Here is a 24,716-nt window from a genome sequence, read left to right as displayed (position 1 = left end):
TGCGTATTGAGGGACAATGCTCCTATATAAATAGGGGACTTCTCCGTTTTCCACTGTTTGGTTTTCTACCGCACACTTCGAGTCACTTGAAAACAGACTAGACCTTGACTTAGCTCTAGTTTTGTTTTAAAAATTGAACGCTCTAGACTAGTTCTAGTGTCAAAATGCCTCCAACAATTTATGATCGCGACCAAAATTCAAAAAATAGAGGTACTTTTAATAAATATCTTGAAATCTATGCACATTATCGGAAATATTCCTTTTTGGAGCACGATGACCCAATAAGCTACACTATTTTTAACCTCAACCATGTGCATGACCTAGTTAATTAACTATATCTAAATATAATAAACATTCAATCATTCGTTCATTTTGGATGTTGGATTACTTTGGTAGTTTATAGATCTACCATAATCATACATTCATTTTGAATTTGAAATTACTTTAGAATTTATATATATATATATATAGACTTTTAATTTATAGTATATAGAATCTATGTCAATCTATGTCCTATGTTTTTTAGTTTCATAAGTTGTAACAATGACTCACTGATATTAGACTATATTATATAACTACTTACAACAAATCAGCTAGTAGAATCTATTTGACTACTGACTACAGCTAGTAGAAACTATGTAGTATGTAGATATAGATCTGTCATTGAATTTTATTCTATATAAACTATATTCAAAAGAAATTAGTCATGTAATTGAAGTAATCTATTGTTATAGTTGTACTTGTAAAAATTTACCATAATTTATTATATACCTCACTAAAGTGTGAAAGAATCATTATATTGTTAAGACATCAGTTACATCTTGAAGATGATCTGCAGACTAAATGTCTCTTTAGTGCCACTTTAGTCCATAGTCATACCTCACTCACAGTTTTTCCACACAAAACATTGTATGACAAAAGAGTTGGGTGGACTTAGATGGTATTCATACTAAAGAAGTTGTCAGTTTTGAATCTACAACTTAGAGAGGTTGACCCCCCATTTTCCAATGTTTTCTAGAACCTTTATCAAAAATGTGTTTTATACTAAATAAAAAGAAAGAAAACCTGTTAAAGTACAATTTTTTTCATGGAGATGTTTCTAACAAATGTATGTCAAATCATTTATAAGTTTACACGGATGGCTCAACCCATAAAGCCACCACAAATGGAGGAGCTGGAATACTTATCGAATGGCCAGTTGGAGGAAAACTAGAAAAATCCATTGCAACTGGAGAGCTCTCTGACAGTCACAGAGCAGAAAGGGAAGCACTAGCTGCTACCATGCTAGCAAATCATCCAAGTTCCCCACACAGTCAGATTGTCTTTCTAACCGATGCAAAAACAACCCTCCAAAGCCTGCAAAACTCTGATTCCTCATATATTAAAAATCTCAAAACAGCACTTACAAAGCTCAACAACAACAGCAAAAAAACTGTAATTCAATGGATACCAGCTCATATAGAACTAGAAGGAAATTAGAAGGCTGACACACTCGCCAAGAGGGGGAGAACTAACACACTAATAAATTCTGCACTCTATCCAGAAGAATCGAAGAAATTAATCGTAAATAAAATAAATGAGAAATGGACGAGCTCTCATCCAAATCACAAGAAAGATGATGCTTACTATAAGCTATCCCGACAAGACCAACGTCTAATCTTTCAACTCAGGACTGGACACAACAGAATGCGACAACACATGTACCGGAAGCTCAAAATTGGAACCAGTGAAATCTGCCCATGTGGAGTATCACCAGAAAATGCAGACCACGTCCTCCAAAACTGCTCTCTATACCAAGAGGCCAGTATAAAGACATTGGCCCCAAATCACCCCAATAGAAAGGAAACTATATGGAGAGCTCCCTGATTTGGAAACCACTGCGCAGTTCATCTCATGTATTGGTCTACTCATCTGAACCCTCCAACATAACAATGAGAACGAAGAAGAAGAATTTATAACCATTGGCAATATATCACATCACTTTCTAACTACATTATTTTTCACCAATATTTAAAAAATTTGAAGAAAGTCTGTTCAGCTTCATAATTTCAGTCCTACTTTGGTCTCAGCATTATACGATGAATCAGTGTTTCCCAACTTGTGTTCAGTGGAACCCCAGTGTTCCACGAGCCCTGAATAGGTGTTCCGTGAACTACTTGATAATTAACTAGTACGCCACCATGTAAATTAATCTCCCTAAAACAATAAGCAAAGTGTTCTGCCAAATACTCAGAATGTGCGAAGTGTTCCGTCAAGGATAAAGTTTGGGCGAAACACTGCAATAAATATTATACTTTTGTTTTTCATTCAGATATTTTCAAAGAACTAGAATGCACACTAAAAAACAGAATCATGATATTTGATGGTGGCATGGGCACCATGATCCAACGTGAAAGACTGGCAGAGGAGGATTTTCGAGGAACAATATTTAAGGATCACCCTCGTAATCTAAAAGGAAATAATGACCTACTTTGTTTAACCAGACCAGATGTTGTTTTAAAGATTCACAAGGTGAGAAAACATTTTCTTGAACTTGATCTGTATTTTTCTAGCAATAATTAAGGAGTGGATAACTCTCCTTTTCAGTCCCCCACCTCTCTAGCTCCTGTTTACTGAATAAAAATTATCTACTAGATGCCACATAGACCTTCTTGTTCAAATGTTTCTTGTAAGGTTTCATAAATAAATTTATTTGGAGGCAGCACTTCAGATTTCAGCTATGTATCAATCCTAATCAGAACCTACCAGTTAGGGTTACAAGTATTCATTTTTAGATGAGATTGTAAAATAATAGTGTGAAAAAAAAACAAAAAAACTTTGAAATTTTTAAGGGTTGTTCCGGTTGCCTAATAAAAATGTGTTTATCTTAGGACACTAGGCATTTTGTGTTCAGCAAGAGAACAAAACTTGTGTAAACTCAATATTAATAGTAAAGTTTGGCTAACTGTTGTCATCTGGGTCAAGGTCATCCTTAAATAGCTTTATACTAGTGCTTATCATGCTGTGCTCTAATTATCAGTGCACTTTTGTTCTGCTGAAAGGATTTGTTGTCTAATCTATTATTGACATTTTGACCTAAATATTATTCAGCCAGCATAAGATTCTCTCTCTTTGTAACTTGTATTTAAGTGTTACTATTTGAAAGCTCAAGAGATCTTTTATATTTATAATAAACATCTATCTATACATTTTTTTTCCTTCTTATTTTTTAAAATATTGTCTGTTGCATCTAATCCATGTTTATTGGCTAGGGCTTTGATTCCTAATTCAATATTGTCCAATGACATGTTTGGCCCAAAATAAGTTTTACACGACTAGTATTTAAAAAATAAATAATTTTTTAGCCATCTGTCAGATACTAAATAAAAATGTCTGACATGGGGCGATCTGAAAAAGTACAGTGTAATTTAATTAGAACAGCCACGTAATCAAACACAATCCTAAAATATAGTGTCAAAACAAGTTCTATTACTCAGTTGAATCTGATGAATCGGGCTCGCCAGGACAAAAACAATTGTGTCTTGATATGGTCCTATTAGACAGTAATCAGACATTAGTAGACTGCATTAGATATATTCAGGATCAATACATTGACATGCAAGTAGCAGACTATATGTAATTCTTGTGAATATTTTGATAATTATAAATCATATTAGAATAAGGTGCCAGATCGCTGTCTTGGGTGACTTAAGTTAATATGGCTGTCATTTCTTTTAAAGATTTAGCCTTATTTACTTCATAAAATTTGAACATATGTTAAAAATGATTGTTTTCAGGAGTACCTTTATGCAGGGGCAGACTTTGTAGAAACTAATACATTTAGTGGGACAAGCATTGCACAGTCTGATTATGGTTTGGAAAAATATGTAAGTGGTCTTTATGTATTAGTAGTCATTATTTTATAGAAAGGTATATTTTATGAGTCTTACTTCTAAGGTTATTTATTTAAAGTAGAAAAAAAGAAAAAAAACATTTTTAATTACCTTGTGCTCTTCACTTGACTGACCATTGAAAGGTTTACAGAATAAACAAAGAAGCAGCTGAACTGGCCAGAAGAGCTTGTGATGAAGTTTCGATTCAGACAGGTAATTATGGCTTTTTTGTTTTTTATTCATTTACCATTGTATTGAAAATACAATAGATATAAATGTACAAAACCCCGCTAGACCAAAGTTAAAACAAAAAAAAGTTTCAAACAAACGAAGAAGGCAAATAATAAACACAAAATAGGCTTCTAGCTAAAACTAATTTATTCAGTGTTGTTGACTATCATTGCAGAGAAATGACTGTGTGTTGGTTTAAACGCTTGGGAAATCTGGAAGAAAGAATATGGCTAGTATTGAGTGGCTGTGGTGGGGGTTGTGGGGAATATTTCTCTTTATCTTATTTTATAGGGATATTTTTTTGGTGGAGGATGGCGCCAAACACATAACATCTCTTCCTATAGAATGATTTTGCCTTCTTGTTGTTGTATAGCCATGATGAGGAGATCTGTTGTACCCTTAAGATGTGTACTATTAAATGGAGACAAGCTTAATTTCAAGTTTTCTTGGAGTCACATTTTTAATGGCATACCTGTGTTTTCAATATATAAAACCATTAAGCACCTTGAGCATATTATCATATATATCTCTCCCCTGCTGTTACAGTTAAATAACTTTCATAATTACTTTAGTTTGTTTCTATTTACTTTAAATGTTTTAGAGTTGAATTTTTGAACTTATAGCTGTCCACTGTTTATTAGGTACAACTCGCTATGTAGCTGGAGCTATAGGGCCTACAAACAGAACACTGTCAATATCTCCATCAGTGGAACATCCTGAGATGAGAAACATCAGTAAGAAAATGCTTTAATTTCTTATATTCCATTAGTCTATTTTCAATATTTTAATATTTTTAAATGCATCACTTCGATGCATTAGCAGTCAATTCTTTTTATTACTCCGATTTATGTTTTTTTTTAGCTTTTGACGAGTTGGTCGAGGCGTACACAGAGCAGGCTCGAGGCTTGTTAGATGGAGGTGCTGATGTTCTGTTGGTGGAAACGATTTTTGACACAGCCAATGCTAAAGCTGCTCTCTTTGCCATAGATAATGTATTTGAGATGGGCTACCCACGAGTGCCTGTTTTTGTGAGTTCTAAACTATTGTTTATTTAGAAGAATTGTTTTAGGTATAGAGTAGATGTGGAAATAAAAAGCAAATAATTTTTCATTAAAGGAAAATTTGCTACTGTGTCAAAGCTGATCAGTAGACTGCTGCTAGAATTCATGGTTGAACGTGAAATGTAAAACATATTTTTTAAACTAGCAAATGAGATTCACCTTTTACAGAAAGCATTTTCTAGAGTCTAGGGTAGTAGTATTTCAATGCTCGGCATAGCAGTTTTAATTCTATACATATTGTCTTTAGATATTATATCATTTTATATGAAATTTAAATCCTGATAATGTTCATTATCATTTGTAATTGAAAGGTGATTTGATCATTATTATTTAATCCCATTACGTAAAGGAACTTAAAGGTGAATTAATCATTATTATTTTATCACATTAATTAAATGAAATCAGACAAATCTATAAAATGTTATTTATAGCTTGAAAATGAACTTTGTTTGCTAAAAGCTACAGGCCTACCTTTTGAAAATTAATGTACAAATATTGATTTTTATACACATATTTCCTTTACAAAGGTTTCTGGCACCATAGTAGATAAAAGTGGCAGAACGCTGTCAGGGCAGACAACTGAAGCATTCATCATCAGCGTCTCCCATGCTCAGCCCATGTGTCTAGGGCTCAACTGTGCCTTGGGGGCAAGAGAAATGAGACCATTCGTTGAGTCAGTCAGCAAGAACACCACAGCTTATGTTTTATGTTATCCTAATGCTGGTAATATATACATACTAATGTTGCGTTACTTTGTGGTTATCATAAGCTATAGTACCTCACTATCAAATTGCTTGGCAAAGTAGATTTTTTTTCTTTAAAAGTGACCTACTTTGCCAAGAAAATTTGTTTTGTCAGGCACTTATGGTAAATTTATAGTAATTAATTTATAAGTACCTAAATTAAATTTTGAAAAAGTTCAAAATTGGAAACAAATTGAAGTGGAGATTTTCATAAACTAGGGGATTATACATAAAAAAAAACAAGCGTTTTTGTGTATCTGTTGTACAGAATACAGAAGTGTTGATATATCTTTTAAATTACAAACATTAGTTTAAAAGAGAAGATAATTACATCTTACATTACTCTAGTTATGCAAGTTAATTAGAGACTTTCAACGCTGCTCCTTTCCTTGGTTTTCCTGGCTGATTCAGGCAACCCATTCCATGGTCTAATGGCTCTAGGGAAGAAGGCACATGAATTCATCAGTATATGGAATATGAAATGTTCCTTTGTGTCTTTCTGGGTTTTATTGGGTTGTGTTTTTGTATTTGTAATTTATGGTTCAGTGTTGTATGTATTATTGCTACTTCACTGAAGTTGTCTCTACCCTTTAAAAACCATATAATTTTTCTAGGGCTGTAGAATTAAATTAAAAAGTAAACAAAGAGTCTAACCTTTAGCCTGTGCAAATCTTCCAAGAGAGGTAAAATGTTCTGTTAAATCCTTTTTAAAAAAATGTTAAAAGAGTGTCAGAATTCACAATGTTTGTTGGCTTTTGTTCAGGCGGGATAACCTATTTGTTTACAAATTATGTGAAATACCACAAAATATGTTTAGGTCTAAATATTAGCTGTATTAAAATGTAGATTCTGTATTTGTTATAACTTTTGTTATTGTTGTGTTATCAAATAAATGCCTTCAAATTTGCGTCTATTTTTCTTCTATGAAAGGTCTTCCCAATACATTTGGCGAGTATGACGAGACTCCTGAACAAACAGCATCATATATTCAGGCAAGTTTTTTTAGAATGTTTTTTATATATAACTGTTGTATTAAACCATAGAGAACATTAATATAGATTACATTTGTACTTGTAAAACTATCAGTAAAATAAATTATAGGAAAGAAAAAGAAAACTCTTGCTGACTGTATTTTATTTTATTTTGCTTATTTAATGTGTTTAGTCTTAAAAGTGAATTTTCTAATTTTGAGTACTTTTTACTGCAGGACTTTATTAAGGATGGTTTAATAAATATCATTGGTGGATGCTGTGGCACTCAACCTGGCCATATCAAGTAAGTTTTTTAAATCAAATTCGATAGAATGTCTAGCCTATTTGTTGTTTATTGTTAGCCAAGTCTCATGCATGTTGTTTATTGTTAGCCAAGTCTCATGCATGTCATGTTGTTTATTGTTAGCCAAGTCTCATGCATGTTGTTTATTGTTAGCCAAGTCTCATGCATATTGTTTATTTCAGGGCTATTGCTGAAGTGGCAAAAAAGTTTAAACCCAGAGTACCTCCCCTTGAGCTCCATTCTGGCCATTTGTGTCTCTCAGGTAAACAAAGTACTCGTGTGTCTTCATCGTTGTAATGTTTGACAAATTATTGCCCTTTCATTTGTGTATCGCAATTATTGATGAATTAAATAATGTTAGGAACGGCTACAGTATCTAGTAACTACTTTATCATCTAATTTAGTAACTACTTTATCATCTAATTTAGTAACTACTTTACCATCTAATTTAGTAACTACTTTATCATCTAATTTAGTAACTACTTTATCATCTAATTTAGTAACTACTTTACCATCTAATTTAGTAACTACTTTATCATCTAATTTAGTAACTACTTTATCATCTAATTTAGTAACTACTTTATCATCTAATTTAGTAACTACTTTATCATCTAATTTAGTAACTACTTTATCATCTAATTTAGTAACTACTTTATCATCTAATTTAGTAACTACTTTATCATCTAATTTAGTAACTACTTAATCATCTAATTTAGTAACTACTTAATCATCTAATTTAGTAACTACTTAATCATCTAATTTAGTAAAAAAAAATAAGTAAAGTATCCCTTTTAGACCTTGCAATCTATGGGGCAGATGACATCAGCTGTTTCTGTAGCCTACAGTTAATAAGCGTGCAGTCTGGTCAGCATAACGACCAACTGCCTTTACTTTTCCCTAACTAATAATTGCCAATTATTTGTATTTAAAAATACACCTTTTAAATGTTAATTAAATGCTAGATTACTTTGTATTCAAACAAAAACAAAACAAAAAAAGAATATGCTTAACAATAAATGTTTCTTCTATAGAAATGATAAAAAAATGAATTGGCTTTTCTACTATTTGTTTCAAGTCAGCACTTTATTTTTAAGATGGTCCAATGATTTACTTTTCAAGTTCCTTTCATTTAAAATCTTTAATATTTTATTTTTTGTCTCCCTTGCTCAGGTTTAGAACCATTTTATATTTCTCCTCTCACCAACTTTGTTAATATTGGTGAAAGATGTAATGTTGCTGGATCCAGAAGGTTCTGTCGCCTCATCAAAGACAGAAAATTTGAGGTATTTCAAAAGGGTTTATTCTTGGCTAGTCTTGTGATATGTAGAGAACATAATAGTCAGAAATTATATGTAAGGAGGTAAAAGTACAATACAGGTTTCAATTTCAATTACAGCAGCTAAAATCAATCATGGTCACGCCATCAGACTAATTTGTATACTTCAGTGATATGATGTATTATAGTAGTGGCATAAGACTTAAGGCACATACTTAGAGTCTTGCTACTCATTGGCTGATACATTTTTTTTACATTTTAGCTAAAGCTTTTGTCCTCAAAATGCTTTTTGCCAGATAGAATAAGTTTTATTGATAGTATATTTTAGCAGGTCACATTTTCTTTTTGAGTTGAGAACAAATTTGCTCAGGTTTTCCTACTTTAAGAGTCCTTATTTTACTTTTTTGGTATACAGACTTATGTGTATTTAAATACATTTTGGTTTGATTATCCATCAATTCCTACGCCCATATATGCCAGATTTTTAAAAACCGTCCATTGTAACAAATACTAAGCAAAAACAATCTCAACTGGGACAGCTAAATTCATTTGCTTCATTTTCTTTTTGTATCATTTATTCCCTACAAACATATCAAGTCTACACTTTGAAAAGAGTATAGTCCAACATTTGTTTTGCAGGAAGCCCTGAGTGTTGCTAAGGAACAAGTTCAGAATGGAGCTCAGATTATTGACATCAACATGGATGAAGGAATGTTGGATGGTGTGTCAGCAATGACAACATACGTCAACCTAATCACATCTGAGCCAGAAATAGCTAAAGTAATACCTTTGTTCATCTAAAATCTAAATAAACTAAAGACTGTTAATAAATAGCTAATGGATACCTGACTTAAGTTAGGGAAAGAAAAGGCGCTTGGTCATTGTGCTGCCATATGACACCCTGCTCATTAACTGTTGGACAAAGAAACACATGCTTAACATCAGCTATCCTATAGATTGCAAGGCCTGAAAGGGGGATGGGGGGGGGGGGGGGCTTTTTTTTTGTCTAAATAAAGACTGCTTCTCTAATGTTTTTGCAAATTTTAAAAGGTCTCCAGAGCTTCTGCAATTGAGGTCAAATGTACCAACTAGTTCCAATAAATGTAGGCACTATTTAAAATCAAATGGAGTCAGTCAGGAACCTCCTCTAATTTCCATACACCACAAGAATGTGGTGACCTTCATTTAAAGTAGCCACTGCTAGTGATTTCTAATGTTCTCAAATTTCTTTCTTTCACTGAATAATTACTTTGACGTCACTGTACAGGTTCCTTTGTGTATTGATTCATCCAACTTTGCTGTTATCGAGGCTGGGCTCAAGTGCACTCAGGGCAAATGTATTGTGAACAGTATTAGTCTGAAAGAAGGAGAAGACGACTTTTTAAGGAAAGCCAGAATAATTAAAAAGTATGGAGCCGCAGTTGTCATCATGGCATTTGATGAAGTTGGCCAGGTAAATGCTTTATTTACAAGATACAATTTTAAATAGTTTACTTCCATAAGTTATTGTACATTTTCGCGCATAAAATTCAAATGAGTTAATTTTTGACACTTTTCTTGATGTAACTTTCTGTTTAAAAATGGCATATAATATAACATTTTTTATAAAGTTAAAGGATTAATTAATCAGTGATTGAAACATTACCTACATGTAAGGAAGAGATTTAGTGGCTCATTTTAAAATTGGCTTGACTATAAACACTCTCAATATTGTTTTTAATCTACTGGTCAGCAAATGTTATCAAGCCATAGAGCCGCAGACCACTTCTCTGTTTCCTAAAAAACATGTCCAACAAAAAGTGTATCCATATTCACAAATAATTGTTACCTCCTTCAACATTAACAAAAATTACTTTGAGCGCTGAACATATGGTTAGAGACAAGAAAATGTTCAAAAGTTTGTCTATACCACAACATATGAGTCAAAAACATTCATGAGCTAGTGACTTTATAAACCAAGTTGAATAGTTCTTTTCAGTGGCAGTAAGAAAAATACACTTGCAAAATTAACAAAAGTACACTTCAGATGAAGAGATTCTCAGATGTAAAATGGGCTGAATTGGCTAATCTTCGTCTCGACGGGTCAGGAAAACCAAAAAGTTTCTTGACCTGTCAAGTGATGTTTGTTTGTCTTTTTGACCAGGCTGCTGACACAGAGCGCAAAGTCTCCATCTGTACAAGATCTTACAATTTACTGACCCAGAAACTTGGGTTCAATCCCAATGATATTATCTTTGACCCCAACATTTTGACCATTGCTACTGGCATTGAAGAGCATAACACTTATGGAATCAATTTTATTGAGGCCACAGCTACAATCAAGGTGAGGTCAATTAATTGTGTTATTTTTGTTCTTCTAATTCAGACTAATGTGTACTGTATTTTAATTAGAATGTTAGCATCAAATAAAAAAAAAGTATGTAACTAAATAATAATAATAATAATAATAATCTTTATTATCCGTAAGGAAATTTGTCTTACAATTTGTGCATTACACCAAACAAAAAACATTATAACTATAAGAAACCAAAGTGTACATTCACACCAGACTCACTCATAATTTACATGTGACAAAGTTTATACCAGATTGTTCTTATTTAATGATTTGATTGCCAGGGGAACAAAAATATGTGTGTATGAGTCATGATTAGAATTTTACAAACTAATCTATTCTCTGTATTTATCCAATCACACTATAGTTAAATATGACATAATGCAAGCATGAATAACTTGTTGTACTTGTATCACTCAACAGAAAACATTGCCAGGAGCCAGAGTCAGCGGAGGTGTTTCTAATTTCTCATTCTCATTTCGTGGAATGGAAGCTATAAGGGAGGCTATGCACAGCGTGTTTCTCTTTCATGCTATAAAGGTAAGGGCATGTTACAGTATGATTCTGGTCAGCCTCAGGATGCTGAATTGTAATTGCTGGAATTTTATGCAGTCATTCTAAGAGGAGTCTGATGGAAGTGGAGTTTTATACTCTGCTAGAATTTGATGCAGGGGTTTTGACATAGGAATTCTAATGCTTAATGCATTGCTTTCAAATCTGTACAAAATTTATAAATTCATACAAAAAAATTCAAGACTGTATTATTGGAAATAGACTTATTAACTTTTTTTTCATTGGTGTCTGCAATTCTAAGTTGTTACTAAAATCAATGATTTTCACTTCAATTGTGGCTCAACAGCTTTAGACTTAGTGTTTAAAATTATTAGTCACATGGTTACTTTGTGTTTGTAAATATTTTTACTGTAAAGCATAAAGATGCTTTTTTAGTTGACTCGAGTCAGCTAAGCATTATCTTTACTAGAAGTAATCATCTTATTGCTAGAGCTAATTCCCCTGATTAAAACACTAAACATGAGCTATATTTCACTTTAAATTTAAAGTGAGATGCTAATCAACTTCTAAGCTCTATTTTCTTGTACAATTTATATTGGCAACAAATTTTTTTAGTTGCATGAAAAATAATTTACCTTTTAAAATACTTCTTTCAAATTTATTATTAAATTCTTTTTAGGAATGTACGAGGATTATTTTAAAAAGAAAGTACACAAATGTTTAAAAAGTGGAAAATAATGATTTAGGATTTAAAAACATTCTTTTGGTTAATTTGTTTTCAAATACACTTTTCCCAATAAACTACTACTATCTAAATTACTAAATTATTTCAGATGTCTTAAATTATTATTAACTAATTCTGAAGCAAACATTCTTAACAAAGTAAACAACAGCTCTCTAAAAATATATTAATGTATTTGTATAAATATGCAGACAAATATATCCCAGTTAATAAATATGGACAAAAAAATGTATCCCAGTTAATTGAAATGTAAACTCAAATGTATCCCAATTAATTGATATGTAAACGAATGTATCCCAGTTAATTGATATGTAAACAAATGTATCCCAATTAATTGATATGTAAATGAATGTATCCCAGTTAATTGATATGTTAACAAATGTATCCCAGTTAATTAATATGTAAACAAATGTATCCCAGTTAATAGATATGTAAACAAATGTATCCCAGTTAATTGATATGTAAACAAATGTATCCCAGTTGGCAGGAAGAAACCATTTCTAATGATGCTCTTCTGTTTCTCTAGACAACAAAGCTCTATTCCTGTTTCTCATTTCAAAGGCAGGTTTAGACATGGGCATTGTGAATGCTGGGGCTCTCCCAGTGTATGATGACATAGAACCAGAATTGTTGAAATTGTGTGAGAACTTGTTATGGAACAAAGACCCAGATGGCACAGAAAAACTTTTGGCCTATGCTCAGGTATATGAATCAAATAGTTAAAATTCAATCTTTACGTCAGTCTTGCATATATTAAATAGACAAGCCTTTTGGAAATGTATTTTCTTTTTCTAAGAATTTGATATTTTTGTTTATAAAATTTTATCAGTTTTATAAACTCAATATTTTTTTTTTATTTGATAGACAAAATCAAAAAGTGGCATGACTAAAGCCAGTCAAGATGATGAATGGAGATCTAAGTCAGTGGAAGAGAGGCTGTCTTACTCTTTAGTTAAGGTACAAACACGCTTTCCTAAAAAGTAAAAAATTAAATAATTAAAAAGATCTACATAAGCATTTTCTCTATTTTCTTTTTCTTCAGGGAATAGACAAGTATGTGATAGAAGACACAGAAGAGGCTCGTCAGAACACGGCTCTGTATCCTAGACCACTCAACGTCATTGAAGGTCCACTAATGAAGGTGAATTTTTGTCACTACATTGTAAAAGAATTATGATTGTAATTTATCTAATCTGGCCACTGCTTAATTGGATGCACTTGGTTTTCATTGGCTTATTAACAATCTTGATTTGGTTTTCAACTGTTAATTGACTAGTCATAATTTAAGGGATGTATTCTTTTTAAATTATTAATGACTGAAGATAAAGGAATGTCTAGATCTATTTTAAACTTCTTCTTCTTCGTTCTCATTGTTATGTTGGAGTGTTCATATGACTAGACCAATACATGAGATGAACTGTGCAGTGGTTTCCAATCAGGGAGCTCTCCATATAGTTTTCTTTCTATTGGGGTGATTTGGGGCCAATGTCTTATACGGGCCTCTTGGTAAAGAGAGCAGTTTTGGAGGACGTGGTCAGCATTCTCTGGTGATACTCCACATGGGCAGATTTCACTGGTTCCAATTTTGAGCTTCCGGTACATGTGTTCTATTTTAAACATTATTACTATTAAATTGCTTTGTATTGCACAAATTTCAGGCTATAGTTTGCTCAATGTGCTATGATCCAATCTCTTTTGTGTAAGGATAGTGGTTGGCTCAGAAAACACAATTAGTTTGAGTCAGGATTTAAGCTCGAGCCTCTTTGATATGTAGCCAAGTGGTCTATTCACTCAGCCACCCATCTCACATCAACATTATATAAAATTAAATATCTTGTACTCTATGACAGGGTATGGCAGTGGTTGGAGACCTGTTTGGCTCTGGTAAAATGTTTCTGCCTCAAGTCATCAAATCCGCAAGAGTCATGAAAAAGGCTGTGGGCCATCTGATACCCTACATGGAAAAAGAGAGACAAGAGTCCATGAAGGCACAAGGTTTGCCAGAAGATGCTGTAAGTAACATTGAAGCACAGATTGTAACAATACAAATTATTTTAAGTTAGCATAATAATTGTAAAAAAAAAAAATATTTCGTATCCCATTGCTTAGGAGCCTAGCTATCAGGGAACAGTTGTCATAGCAACAGTGAAAGGAGATGTCCATGATATTGGCAAGAACATCGTTAGCGTTGTCCTGGGTTGTAACAACTATAAGTAAGTTTAACATCACAATCAGTTCAACTTAACATCATAACCAATTAAACTAAACATCATAACTAGTTCATCAAAACATGTATGTATTAGCTGAAACATTTTATTATATCTTTTTTATTTTCCTGTGTTAAAAGAGTAATTGATCTTGGAGTGATGTGCCCTTGTGAATCAATTATTGAAGCAGCCATCAAAGAAAAGGCAGGTTAGTACTTAATGCATGCAGTTTGACATTATTGATGGGATTGGATAACAAGATTCTCACCTTATATTTATTTAAAGTTCCGTGAAATAATAACAAATAGTGTTAACCTCTTTCTGGTTTCAGACTATATTGGAATGTCTGGTTTGATCACTCCATCATTGGATGAAATGATTTATAATGTAAAAGAGTTTGAAAGAGTTGGACTCAACATCCCAGTTCTGATTGGAGGAGCCACTACATCTAAGTAAGGACCTGGTTTCTTCTGCTATTGGTCTATTATACTTTAACCTTTGACCCATCAGATACCTGCCCAGTTCTTTTTGATTGGTGGAGCCACCACATCTAAGTAAGGACCTGGTTTCTTCAGCTTACCTTGGTTAGACCAATAATAGGATATGGATCCTCTGTTTGAGACTCCTGAACTCAAGAAAACATTAAAAAACATACATAAGTAGAGCAGTGAGATTCATAACAAATGAATATTCATATTTGACTAGAATAACACCTTTAGCAAAATTATTAAATTTAGAGACACTTCAGGACAGAAAACTTAAAAGTTTAGTGGCAATTATACATAAAACACTGAACCACAATCTTCAAATACAAAAACAAAACTTAATAAAATACTCAGAAAGACACAAAGATAAAGGCACATTCCTTTTTCCATATGCTAGGACAAATTTGTACAAATGCTCCTTCTTCCTTAGTGCTATTAGAGCATGAAATTGGTTGCCTAAATCAGCCAGGAAAACCAACTTGAAAGAGTTTAAATCATTGATTAACATTATGACTAGATTGACCTAATCATCTTTTTTGAAGTAACATCTGTATTTTATAAGACAAGAAGATAAGAAAGACATCTAAACTAAGAATAAAAATAATAGTAGATAATCAACACTGCTGGAGGGGACTCTTATCCTACAGGTTGTTCTAAATTTATAATCTTTTAGGTACATGCTCATTTAATATAATATTATCTTAAAAGTAATAAGATACTTGCTTATTAAAATGATACCCTAATAAGATTATCTGATTATAAGATTATTATTTTCTGTGTACTTTTATCTATAACAGACAACACACAGCCGTCAAAATTGCTCCACGAAAGACCAGCCCAGTTGTTCATGTTCTGGATGCTTCCAAAGCTGTTGTTGTAGTGAGTAGAGTTAGTCCTCTCTGATTGTTTCAATAATTTGATTCTGTATTTCTGGTTGCATGTTTATTTTGCTATTTTATTACAGGTTTTTAATATTTCTTGAGGATAGCAAGATTATCTTATGGAATCTTATCAACTGTAAACAATATCAAGCAGAGAAATTTCCAGCATATATTTCTGCTTCTGTTTATCATATCCAGAAAAATGTTTATTGGCTTGTAATGTTTAACAGTTCTCTTAACTTTGTTTTTTTTTTAATTGAGCTAATTTCTTAACAGTTCTCTTTTTATTTTTTTTAATTGAGCTAATTTCTTAACAGTTCTCTTTTTATTTTTTTTAATTGAGCTAATTTCTTGTACAAATGTAACAAACAACCAAAGCCAAAAAGTAAATATGCTCAATAAAATTAATTGTATGGGCCAAAGTATTTTTTGTTTTCTTTCAATACAAAGTTATGAGAGACATCAGGGAATTGAGCAGATCATAAGTCAATGTCTTTCTATTGCAGGGGTTCTCAACCTGTGGATCGTGACCCCCTTGGGGTCAAATACAAAAACAAAATTTAATAAAATACTCTGAAAGACACAAAGATAAAGGCACATTCCTCATCCCATATGCTAGGACAAATTTGTACAAATACTCCTTCTTCCCTAGTGCTATTAGAGCATGGAATGGGTTGCCTGAGCTAGCCAGGAAAACCAGTGACTTGGCAGAGTTTAGGTTATTGGTTAATATGCATGACTAAAGGCATGACGCGTAGGACGTAATCATCTTCTTTTTTGAAGTAACGTCTGTATTATATAAGATAAGATAAGATTGACGATTTGCCAGGGGTCGCCTAAGACCATCAAAAATAAGGATTGTTATTGTCTATTCTTCTATTGCTGTGTGTCTATTGGGGGGGGGGGGGTCGCGGAAGAGTGGTATATTGTAAAAAAGGTTGCCGAGCTTAAAAGGTTGAGAGCCGCAGTTCTATTGCAACAGACTTTTGTTGTTTGCCTTAGCTGTTCACTATTCACTAGTCCAGTTAAAAAATAATTATATAAATATAATGATAATAAGTCATATAACACGTTGCTATATAATGTGATTTTGAAAATGGGAGGAAGACAGCATGATTAGATTGACTTTAAAAGATCATTAAATGTACTTATGATTTTCACTGCAGGTTTCCGCACTGGGTGATCAAGCCTCCAGGGATGAATTTATTGAAGAATTGTCAGAGGAATATGAAGAGATTAGAGAAGAGCATTATGAATCACTAAAGGTTTGTTTCTTAATTCAAACTTCACTAGTTTCTCACCACTGTCTAGGAGTCCCCTAGGCTCTTGCTGTAAAACACTAAATAACTTGCCTGTAGGACAAACACAAACTTTATTATTCTTTTTTATCACTTCAAACACTGGCAACTGTCCTCATGTAAACTTACACCATTCTAGTCATTCTCATTTGTTCCTAATGACATACAAGTAAAATTTGATTATACGCACATAATTTAAGAAAAAAACAACATTAAGTTTAACATTAATTTTTATTCCTTCCAAGGATCGGAAATATCTGCCATTGTCCAAAGCCAGAGAAAAAAAACTTGTAATTGATTGGTCCAAAACTCCACTTCCAGGTTAGTAATCTCTGTGCACAGCATGGATGCAACATGAAATGTAGTCATATATCTACAACTCTTTTAACATTCTTTTAATCATTAAAAATATTGATGAGAGAAGAAAAAAAAAAGAACCGTTTGGATTATGTTTAACATGTGACATTTTTTTTTTTCTTTCAGTGAAGCCATCTTTTATTGGGGTGAAAAAGTTTGAAAATTTTGACCTTCAGGAATTGGTGCCTTTCATCGACTGGCGGCCATTTTTTAATGTTTGGCAGCTGCGAGGAAAGTATCCAAACAGAGGCTACCCAAAGATATTTAATGATAAAGAAGTTGGTGAGTAAGAACATAGTATGGAGGCCTAGGGATCGAGGCTATTACACTTTGTTGTCTTTCCCTGTTGTTTCTAGATCAGATCTTTGGGACTTGCATAAGTAGAAAATTATAAAATTATAACAATGGCAATGTCTTTGATTCTGAAGATTAAGGATGTTTCAGATGACAATGCAAACCCAGTTGTGACCTGCTTATTTTTCCTCATCTCATGCAGACAAAGCTGTTGTCTGCCAGTAGTCTATTCAAGTTTTCTTTACATCTTCTTTGGATCTCAAATGTGTATCACACCGCCTTTGTGAGAGCTCTCCAACTACCTCTTTGAGAGGTCATCTACTTTGTGTCACGCAGCTTTTGTGAGAGCTCTCCAACTGTCTCTTTCAGAGGCCATCTACCTGAGTTGATCTTTATTATAGTGCATACTGGGGGCACCTCTGTTATGCTGCCCACCTTTAAGCTTACCAAAGAAAATTCCCTTTGGTATGGGGGCATATGCGGCTGTCACCCATGCAGGATAAGTGTGCACCCTAGCGAAGCTGTCGAACGGTAATTGAGTAAATATTCCTATCAAGAAATCTTTAAAAATTTTCTATCTCTATATCTTTCACTATCCTGATAATTACATAGAATAAAAAAAATGATTTTATTTATATTCAATTGATGATTACCCAAAAAAAAAAGAGTAAGCTTCAAAAATTGAACTATTTAATTTATTTGTTTCCTAGGTGAAGAAGCCAAAAGAATTTTTAATGATGCTCAAAAAATCATAGAGAAAATAATAAAAGAGAAAAAGTTGCAAGCAGCAGCAACTATTGCATTCTATCCAGCCAACAGTGTTGGGGATGATATTGAGGTTTATGACGAGACTGGGAAGAAGATTGCAACTTTGTTTGGTTTAAGGCAACAGGTGAGCTCATTTGCAACTTTGTTTGGTTCAAGGCAACAGGTGAGCTCATTATGGAGTTTCTCACTCTCACATTTATTCTGATGATTGCCTCAGCAGACTAACAGAGAAGTTTGTGATTTCTGATTAAACTGATAATAGTGTGAGGCAAATAGTTTTTGAGTTTCTAAGGGAAAATGTCTTTACTTATATTTATTAAAATTTTTTTTCTTTGGATATTTATTGAAGATTTTTAACAAATTTCATTAGACTTTGTTTTTCATTTAACCCGGCTATTTTATTTTCCTAAATTTCTCCTAAAACTTAAATGTTTTATTATAGAAGCTTATTTCTAAATAATCAAATATACAACGTAATGTCATATTTCTGTGTTTTAAGTATCAGCCTGCATGTCATCCGAACATATTTCTTTATTTTATCTTTCTGCTTTTACCAGAAAGTTTCTTTGAAGATTTTTATTTGGAAAGTTGTGACAGGCTCAAAATGCTAATGAGATTTTCTGGAAAATCCATTTCTATATTTTTTTTGGTGGTGTTGTCTTTATTACCTGTCTAATGTTGCCATACCTAGCTGACTTCATGGCATTGTACCTAGGTTATAAACTAGGGCACAAATTAGCCTTTTGTAGTGATCATTCCTGATTTTACTGACCTGTTCCTTTGTTACACTCCAATTCCCAAGTGTTGAATTTTTAACTATTGTACTGTGAGATATTCTCTAGAGTTAGGTGTACTAGGAATGCCTTAAACTCTTCATTACAAAATTCCACGACTCATTGTGCTCCCCATGTTTTGTCAGTCTACTGATTTTGCTTTTTTAATTAGTCACCTCCCTTTCCAACATGGTTAGAATGGTCACATTTACTAAAGGGCAATAATTTGAATATTGTTTTTGAAGGTAGAACATAAGAGGAAAATCTTTAAATATTTTTCCTCCATTCACACATTCCTTTCCAATTGTATAGATTTGCTGCTATTAGTAATCTCCCTTTTCACTTGCATGGTTTTTTTCTTTGGCTCTGAAGTTTTTTTTAATAGAAAATTGATGACACAAGATTTTAATGAGTGGTTTTAAAGTTATCAATAATGTCACTAACTTATATGTTTTATTAATATTTATATTTCATCTTCTACTATACATACAATAATTGTTCTCATAGTGAAAATGTTTGACCTTCACTTCTTTATCTTTCATGACAGGCTGAAAAAGAAAGCTCAGATAACTCTCCCTATTTATGCCAGTCTGACTTCATAGCTAGTAAAGAAAGTGGCATCACAGATTATATAGGTCTGTTTGCTTGCACCTCTGGGATAGGCACTGAGCAACTGTGTCAAGAGTAAGTAAAAGCAGACATTTTTTTTCAAACATTATTTGAATTGTGTACACAGATCCACATGCTGCCTGAAGTCTTTTTTAATCTTCTAACAGAGAGAGTACTCATCAGACTTGCAAAAGTTTCCAGCATAATTGCATAATTGTTCTTAGAGAATGTTATGTTGAACAAAATCTGTGGGACTAATTTAAACTAATTTCTACTTCAGGTATGAAACTCAGTTTGATGATTACAACGTGATCATGGTCAAAGCCGTAGCTGACAGACTGGCCGAAGCTTTTGCAGAGTATTTACATTTGAAAGTTCGTAAGGAGTACTGGGGCTATTCACAAGAAGAAAATTCAAATCCTGATGACCTACATAGGCTCAAGTACCAGGTAACAATAGGACATTTACAAGCTTTATTCTCTAACCCTCTGCATAACTACTGCCCTCTAACAGTGAATCTGTCTAGATATATCATTTGTATATTTATAAAAAGTTACTTCAAAAATTAAGTTTCTAAAAAATCAGTGCTTACTAAATTTGTTTCTTCATGTAAATAAATTAAGATATTTCAGTTAAATTGAGATCTAAGTCTTCTCATATGGTGAATAGAATATAAGAACTCATGCATATGCCACTTACTATGATAGCTCAAAATATTTTCCTGACACACATATTTTTTAAAGGAAATTATATTTTATAAAGATTTTAAAGCACTTGCTTAATTTTTTTTGCTGCTGAATCAAGTCTTATGTCTTAGAAATGAAAAGTTCTTTTTGCTATTAAAAAAAAAAAGAATATTTGATATCTGTATTACTAAAACTCAGGTTGACTCAAATAAGTAACTGTCACCACGTCAAAGTTGGTGCCATACAGTAGAACACCCTATTTGGTATTTGAGTTACTATCAGGTAGTCAAAACAAGCAGTCAGTAGATATTGAGACTTAACAGCAGTAAATAGAGAACACAGCTAGAGAGCAGTCACTATCGAGAATTACTATAGGAGTTAGAAGAGAGCAGTTACTTTGTACCAGTCACTATATTACTCTACATTTACTCTATTTATTTCTTGTACCTGATAAAACAAGAATACTATGATATTACTCTACTACTATATTACTTTACTACTATATTACTCTACTACTATATTACTCTACTTCTATATTACTCTACTACTATATTACTCTACTACTATATTACTCTACTATATTAAATCTACTTCTATGAAGGATTGTTATTTGCTATGCATGGACTATTCTGTGTACTATTTCATGGGGTGATACCAAGATATTTCATATGATAAACATATTATTATTTGTGACTGCCATACAAAGTGTCATTTAGTCTTTTATGACAGATTTATATATATATATATTTATATATATTCATCCTGATTTTGCCTACATTACAAATATATATTCACCCTGATTTTAGATTCTACATTACATTTCATTAGCCTACATAAGATTCTATATAAATCATGAACTCTATGTCACCAACACAGCCGTCCAAAATAACACGATGAAAGTAACATAATAAGCTAGTTTAAACTACCAGCAACTCTGGGACATAACACACTAAACATATTTTCAATACAAAACATTTACAATGTAAATTTCATGACTTAGGGAATCCGTCCAGCCGCAGGCTACCCCAGCCAGCCTGACCACACAGAGAAGACAACAATGTGGCAGCTGATGCATCCAGATGAAGTGGGTATCACATTGACAGACTCACTGGCCATGGAGCCGGCATCTTCAGTGTCTGGAATCTATCTAGCCAATCCACAGAGTTTTTATTTTGCGACAGATAAATTGTGTAAAGATCAGGTAAGAACATTTTTTAAAACTAGCTTTTTTTTGGTGAAGACTAGGATTTTCAATTTTTGAATCTTTGGGCGCCTCTGAGTCCACCCAGTTCTAATGGGTACCTGACTTTAGTTGGGGAAAAGTAAAGGCGGTTGGTCGTTGTGCTGGCCACATGACACCCACAGAAACCTTTACATCATCTGCCCTATAGACCACAAGGTCTGAAAGGGGAACTTTACTTTACTTTACTTTGTGACGGTCAGATGGTAGCCAACATTTTGATTTATTTGTGGATGTGTTTGCTGATTTATTACAAAGCTGATATCAACTCTGTCTGTCGGGTAAAAAGTTTGTACACGCTATTTATCCCACACCCTATCTCATATCAGGCTGATATTTATTTCTTGCACCTGATAAAACAAGAATACAATTATTACAATATTTTCAATGAGAGAAAATTGTTTATTAACTCTTTATCTCTGTAATTATGTTCTACATTCTGACAGAATTGTTAATTTTTCCACATTTGTACATTCTACCCTGTTATGATTAAACTTCAATAACATTTTTGTCTGTTATCAGAAAACCTTACTTTGCATGCTCTTTTTATGTAACACGAATACAAGTTTATAAAGCCAAAAATCAATTTAATTTAATGGGGTCAAATCAACGATAGTATCGTTAATTAGGAGAGAGTTAAATATGGAGCAATAAAGCAAACCCTTACAATTCCATAAACTTCAGACTTTGCACTCTGTAACAGCAGCAACACAGGTTCAAGTGAGATTCTTAAACTGTTCAACCATCCTGTATTCACTTCCCAGAGGCCACATGACCCACTCAAACATTCCTATTGGCTTGAAACAATCATTTCACCCTCAACTTCCTTTTTTTTTTTAACTAACTCAGTTGTTTTTTTTTTGTCTCATAAAAATATTTTATTATACTGAAATTCATCATTTATCACATAATGTCAATAAACCTATTCTAGTTATAAGATATAATTAAAATAAGACTTTGTTTGTTTTTCAGATAATTGACTATGCTCAAAGAAAACAGATTGATCTAACTGTTGCTGAAAAATGGTTGCGGTCCAACTTGGCATATGATGACGATGAAGAATAAGAATTTTGTTGGTTTTATTTTTTCCTGTTAAATTTTTATTGTTAAATATGTAACACAAAGTCTCACATTGGCTCAAATAGTTCATGATTCTTTTATGTTGTATTTTAAAGGAGGATATAAATAAACTCTTTCTCTCTGTAATTACTTTTCCACGTTTTGAAGGAATTCTTCATTATGCTCATTACTATTTCACTCCCCTGTTATGATTAAGCTTCAATAGTTTTGTTGTTTGTTATCAGAAAATGTTGTATTTGGTATAGAATGAAAGGGAAATGAATGCTCTTTTTATATAACACAAAGTCAAGTTTAAAAAATTAAACATTACTTTAATTTAATGGGGTCAATTCAACGATGGTATCGTCGATTAGGAGAGAAAGAGTTAAGCTCACATGAGATATTAAGCAAAAGGATTTCTTGTATTAAAGTAGGCTGTTTATTAAAATGTCCACCCACTGATCCAAGATGTATATAGGCCAGTAAACTTGATACCTAAATATTTTTTTTTATTGTTTAGTTAATAAAAGGTTGTAACTATGTAATGAATATTTTACAAAGTAGTTTTAATATTCAGTAACATTGTGTTCATGTGTAGATATCTAGATTGATATTGCTTGAAGTTACTCATGATTTAAGAGGATAGTTGTTCAAAACTTATTTTCTTTTTTGTATATTGTTTTGCCTGATTTAATGACATAATCTTTTAGTAAGCTTATTTGTTTCATGACCATAGCCTGTACTCAATTTTTATTTGGAACTCAAATGCAGCTTTAAACTGTCAAGAAGGATTTTTTTATTTCGAAAATTTTTGTGTGTAAAAATTATTTCCTACAGCTTAAACTATAATAAGTTAATGGATAGATTGTTATCAATGGAAATGTAGGTGGATTATTTTCCATCATGTTTTTTTTTTTTAAAGTATGACATACAGACATTTGAGAAAAACAGAGAAATACTTAAGATTCTGTTACAATAATGTACGAACACTAGAGCTATGCCGGTAATGATTTTTTTGTGATTTTTTTTTTTTTAAACTGACTAATCCTATTCTTGGTTGAAAGACGAGGTGCTAAAATGCTAGTTCTTATTCTCTATGTTTGCTGCCTACATGCTAGTTCTTGTAATATGAGTTAATGAAGTGCCCTCATTTCTAAGTACTGGTATTTATGTATAGAGAGAAAAGTTCAATTTGAAACTGATTTGATTGTATGACTGCAACAGTTTAAGAATTATTTTTTTTTATGGCTGTAAATTAAAGGGAGATAATCTTTCATTATTCTGTAAATGTAGAATTACCTTTTCTTATTTCTTATTGGTCTTTTTTTCTTTTTTTTTTTAAACAAATTGTATGCAATAGTGAGTTTTAAAGGTATCTTTGTACATGATAAAGATGTGATGCACAAGAAGAAATGTAAATATCAAACCCTACTTGATATTTTTTTAATAGAATGAAAAATTCCACAAGATATTCTAATTAAAGCCACAAAGCACAAAGTTCTGCCACGGAAAATATTCAGGTCATACACTTTGTGTGTTAGGAACACACAGGTGTAAATATATTTATACAAATTTGTATGTATATCTTATAATTTTTATAATTTAAAGCTACATTTGCATGACATTTTTCTCTACCATGTTTTTCATTGACCACTGGCTAAAATTGTCTCTATTGGAAATTTATATTGATATATATACTTTTAAACACAGTGTACAATAAAATTGTTTCATGATATCGGTTGAGAATTCCCAAATTTATTGAGTTATCTATCTTTGTATAAGTCTTGTTTAATACCTAATCTTAACATTAGGTTCATATGATAACAGGTTCTTAAGATTGGTCTAACTCAAAACTAATGGAAATTTAGTTTGACTGCAATAGTCCAATTCAGCATTACTTCTGTAACAATTAAAATATAAGACACACAAAAACAACCTAGATCCAACTTAAAAACATAATACACTGACATCAGTTTTTGATAAACTGGACTACTGTATACTTCTCGGTGACAAA

General features: G+C 32.4%; 1 protein-coding gene across 1 annotated transcript; it reads left to right on the top strand.

The window, feature by feature from the left end:
- Positions 1–39: 39 nt before the first annotated feature.
- Positions 40–24,439, top strand: LOC106055438 (methionine synthase-like). The gene is made up of 31 exons (XM_056022470.1): positions 40–210; positions 2,312–2,511; positions 3,777–3,866; positions 4,016–4,085; positions 4,745–4,837; positions 4,965–5,131; positions 5,692–5,887; positions 6,838–6,899; positions 7,115–7,182; positions 7,365–7,444; positions 8,353–8,465; positions 9,098–9,238; positions 9,726–9,911; positions 10,602–10,781; positions 11,214–11,330; positions 12,607–12,747; positions 12,910–13,002; positions 13,088–13,186; positions 13,896–14,057; positions 14,155–14,258; positions 14,393–14,460; positions 14,584–14,704; positions 15,535–15,616; positions 16,785–16,883; positions 17,162–17,237; positions 17,400–17,555; positions 18,278–18,459; positions 19,656–19,792; positions 19,998–20,166; positions 21,404–21,604; positions 22,616–24,439. The coding sequence occupies exons 1-31, from the start codon at positions 165–167 to the stop codon at positions 22,706–22,708; spliced, it is 3,792 nt and encodes a 1,263-aa protein (XP_055878445.1). The 5' UTR covers positions 40–164; the 3' UTR covers positions 22,709–24,439.
- The last annotated feature ends 277 nt before the right edge of the window (positions 24,440–24,716 follow it).

This window comes from Biomphalaria glabrata, chromosome 3 (assembly GCF_947242115.1).
Source record: "Biomphalaria glabrata chromosome 3, xgBioGlab47.1, whole genome shotgun sequence".
Classification (NCBI taxonomy): Eukaryota; Metazoa; Mollusca; class Gastropoda; family Planorbidae; genus Biomphalaria; species Biomphalaria glabrata.
The sequence above is the reverse complement of the archived record's forward strand: the minus strand, read 5'-3'. Positions and strand labels throughout refer to the sequence as shown.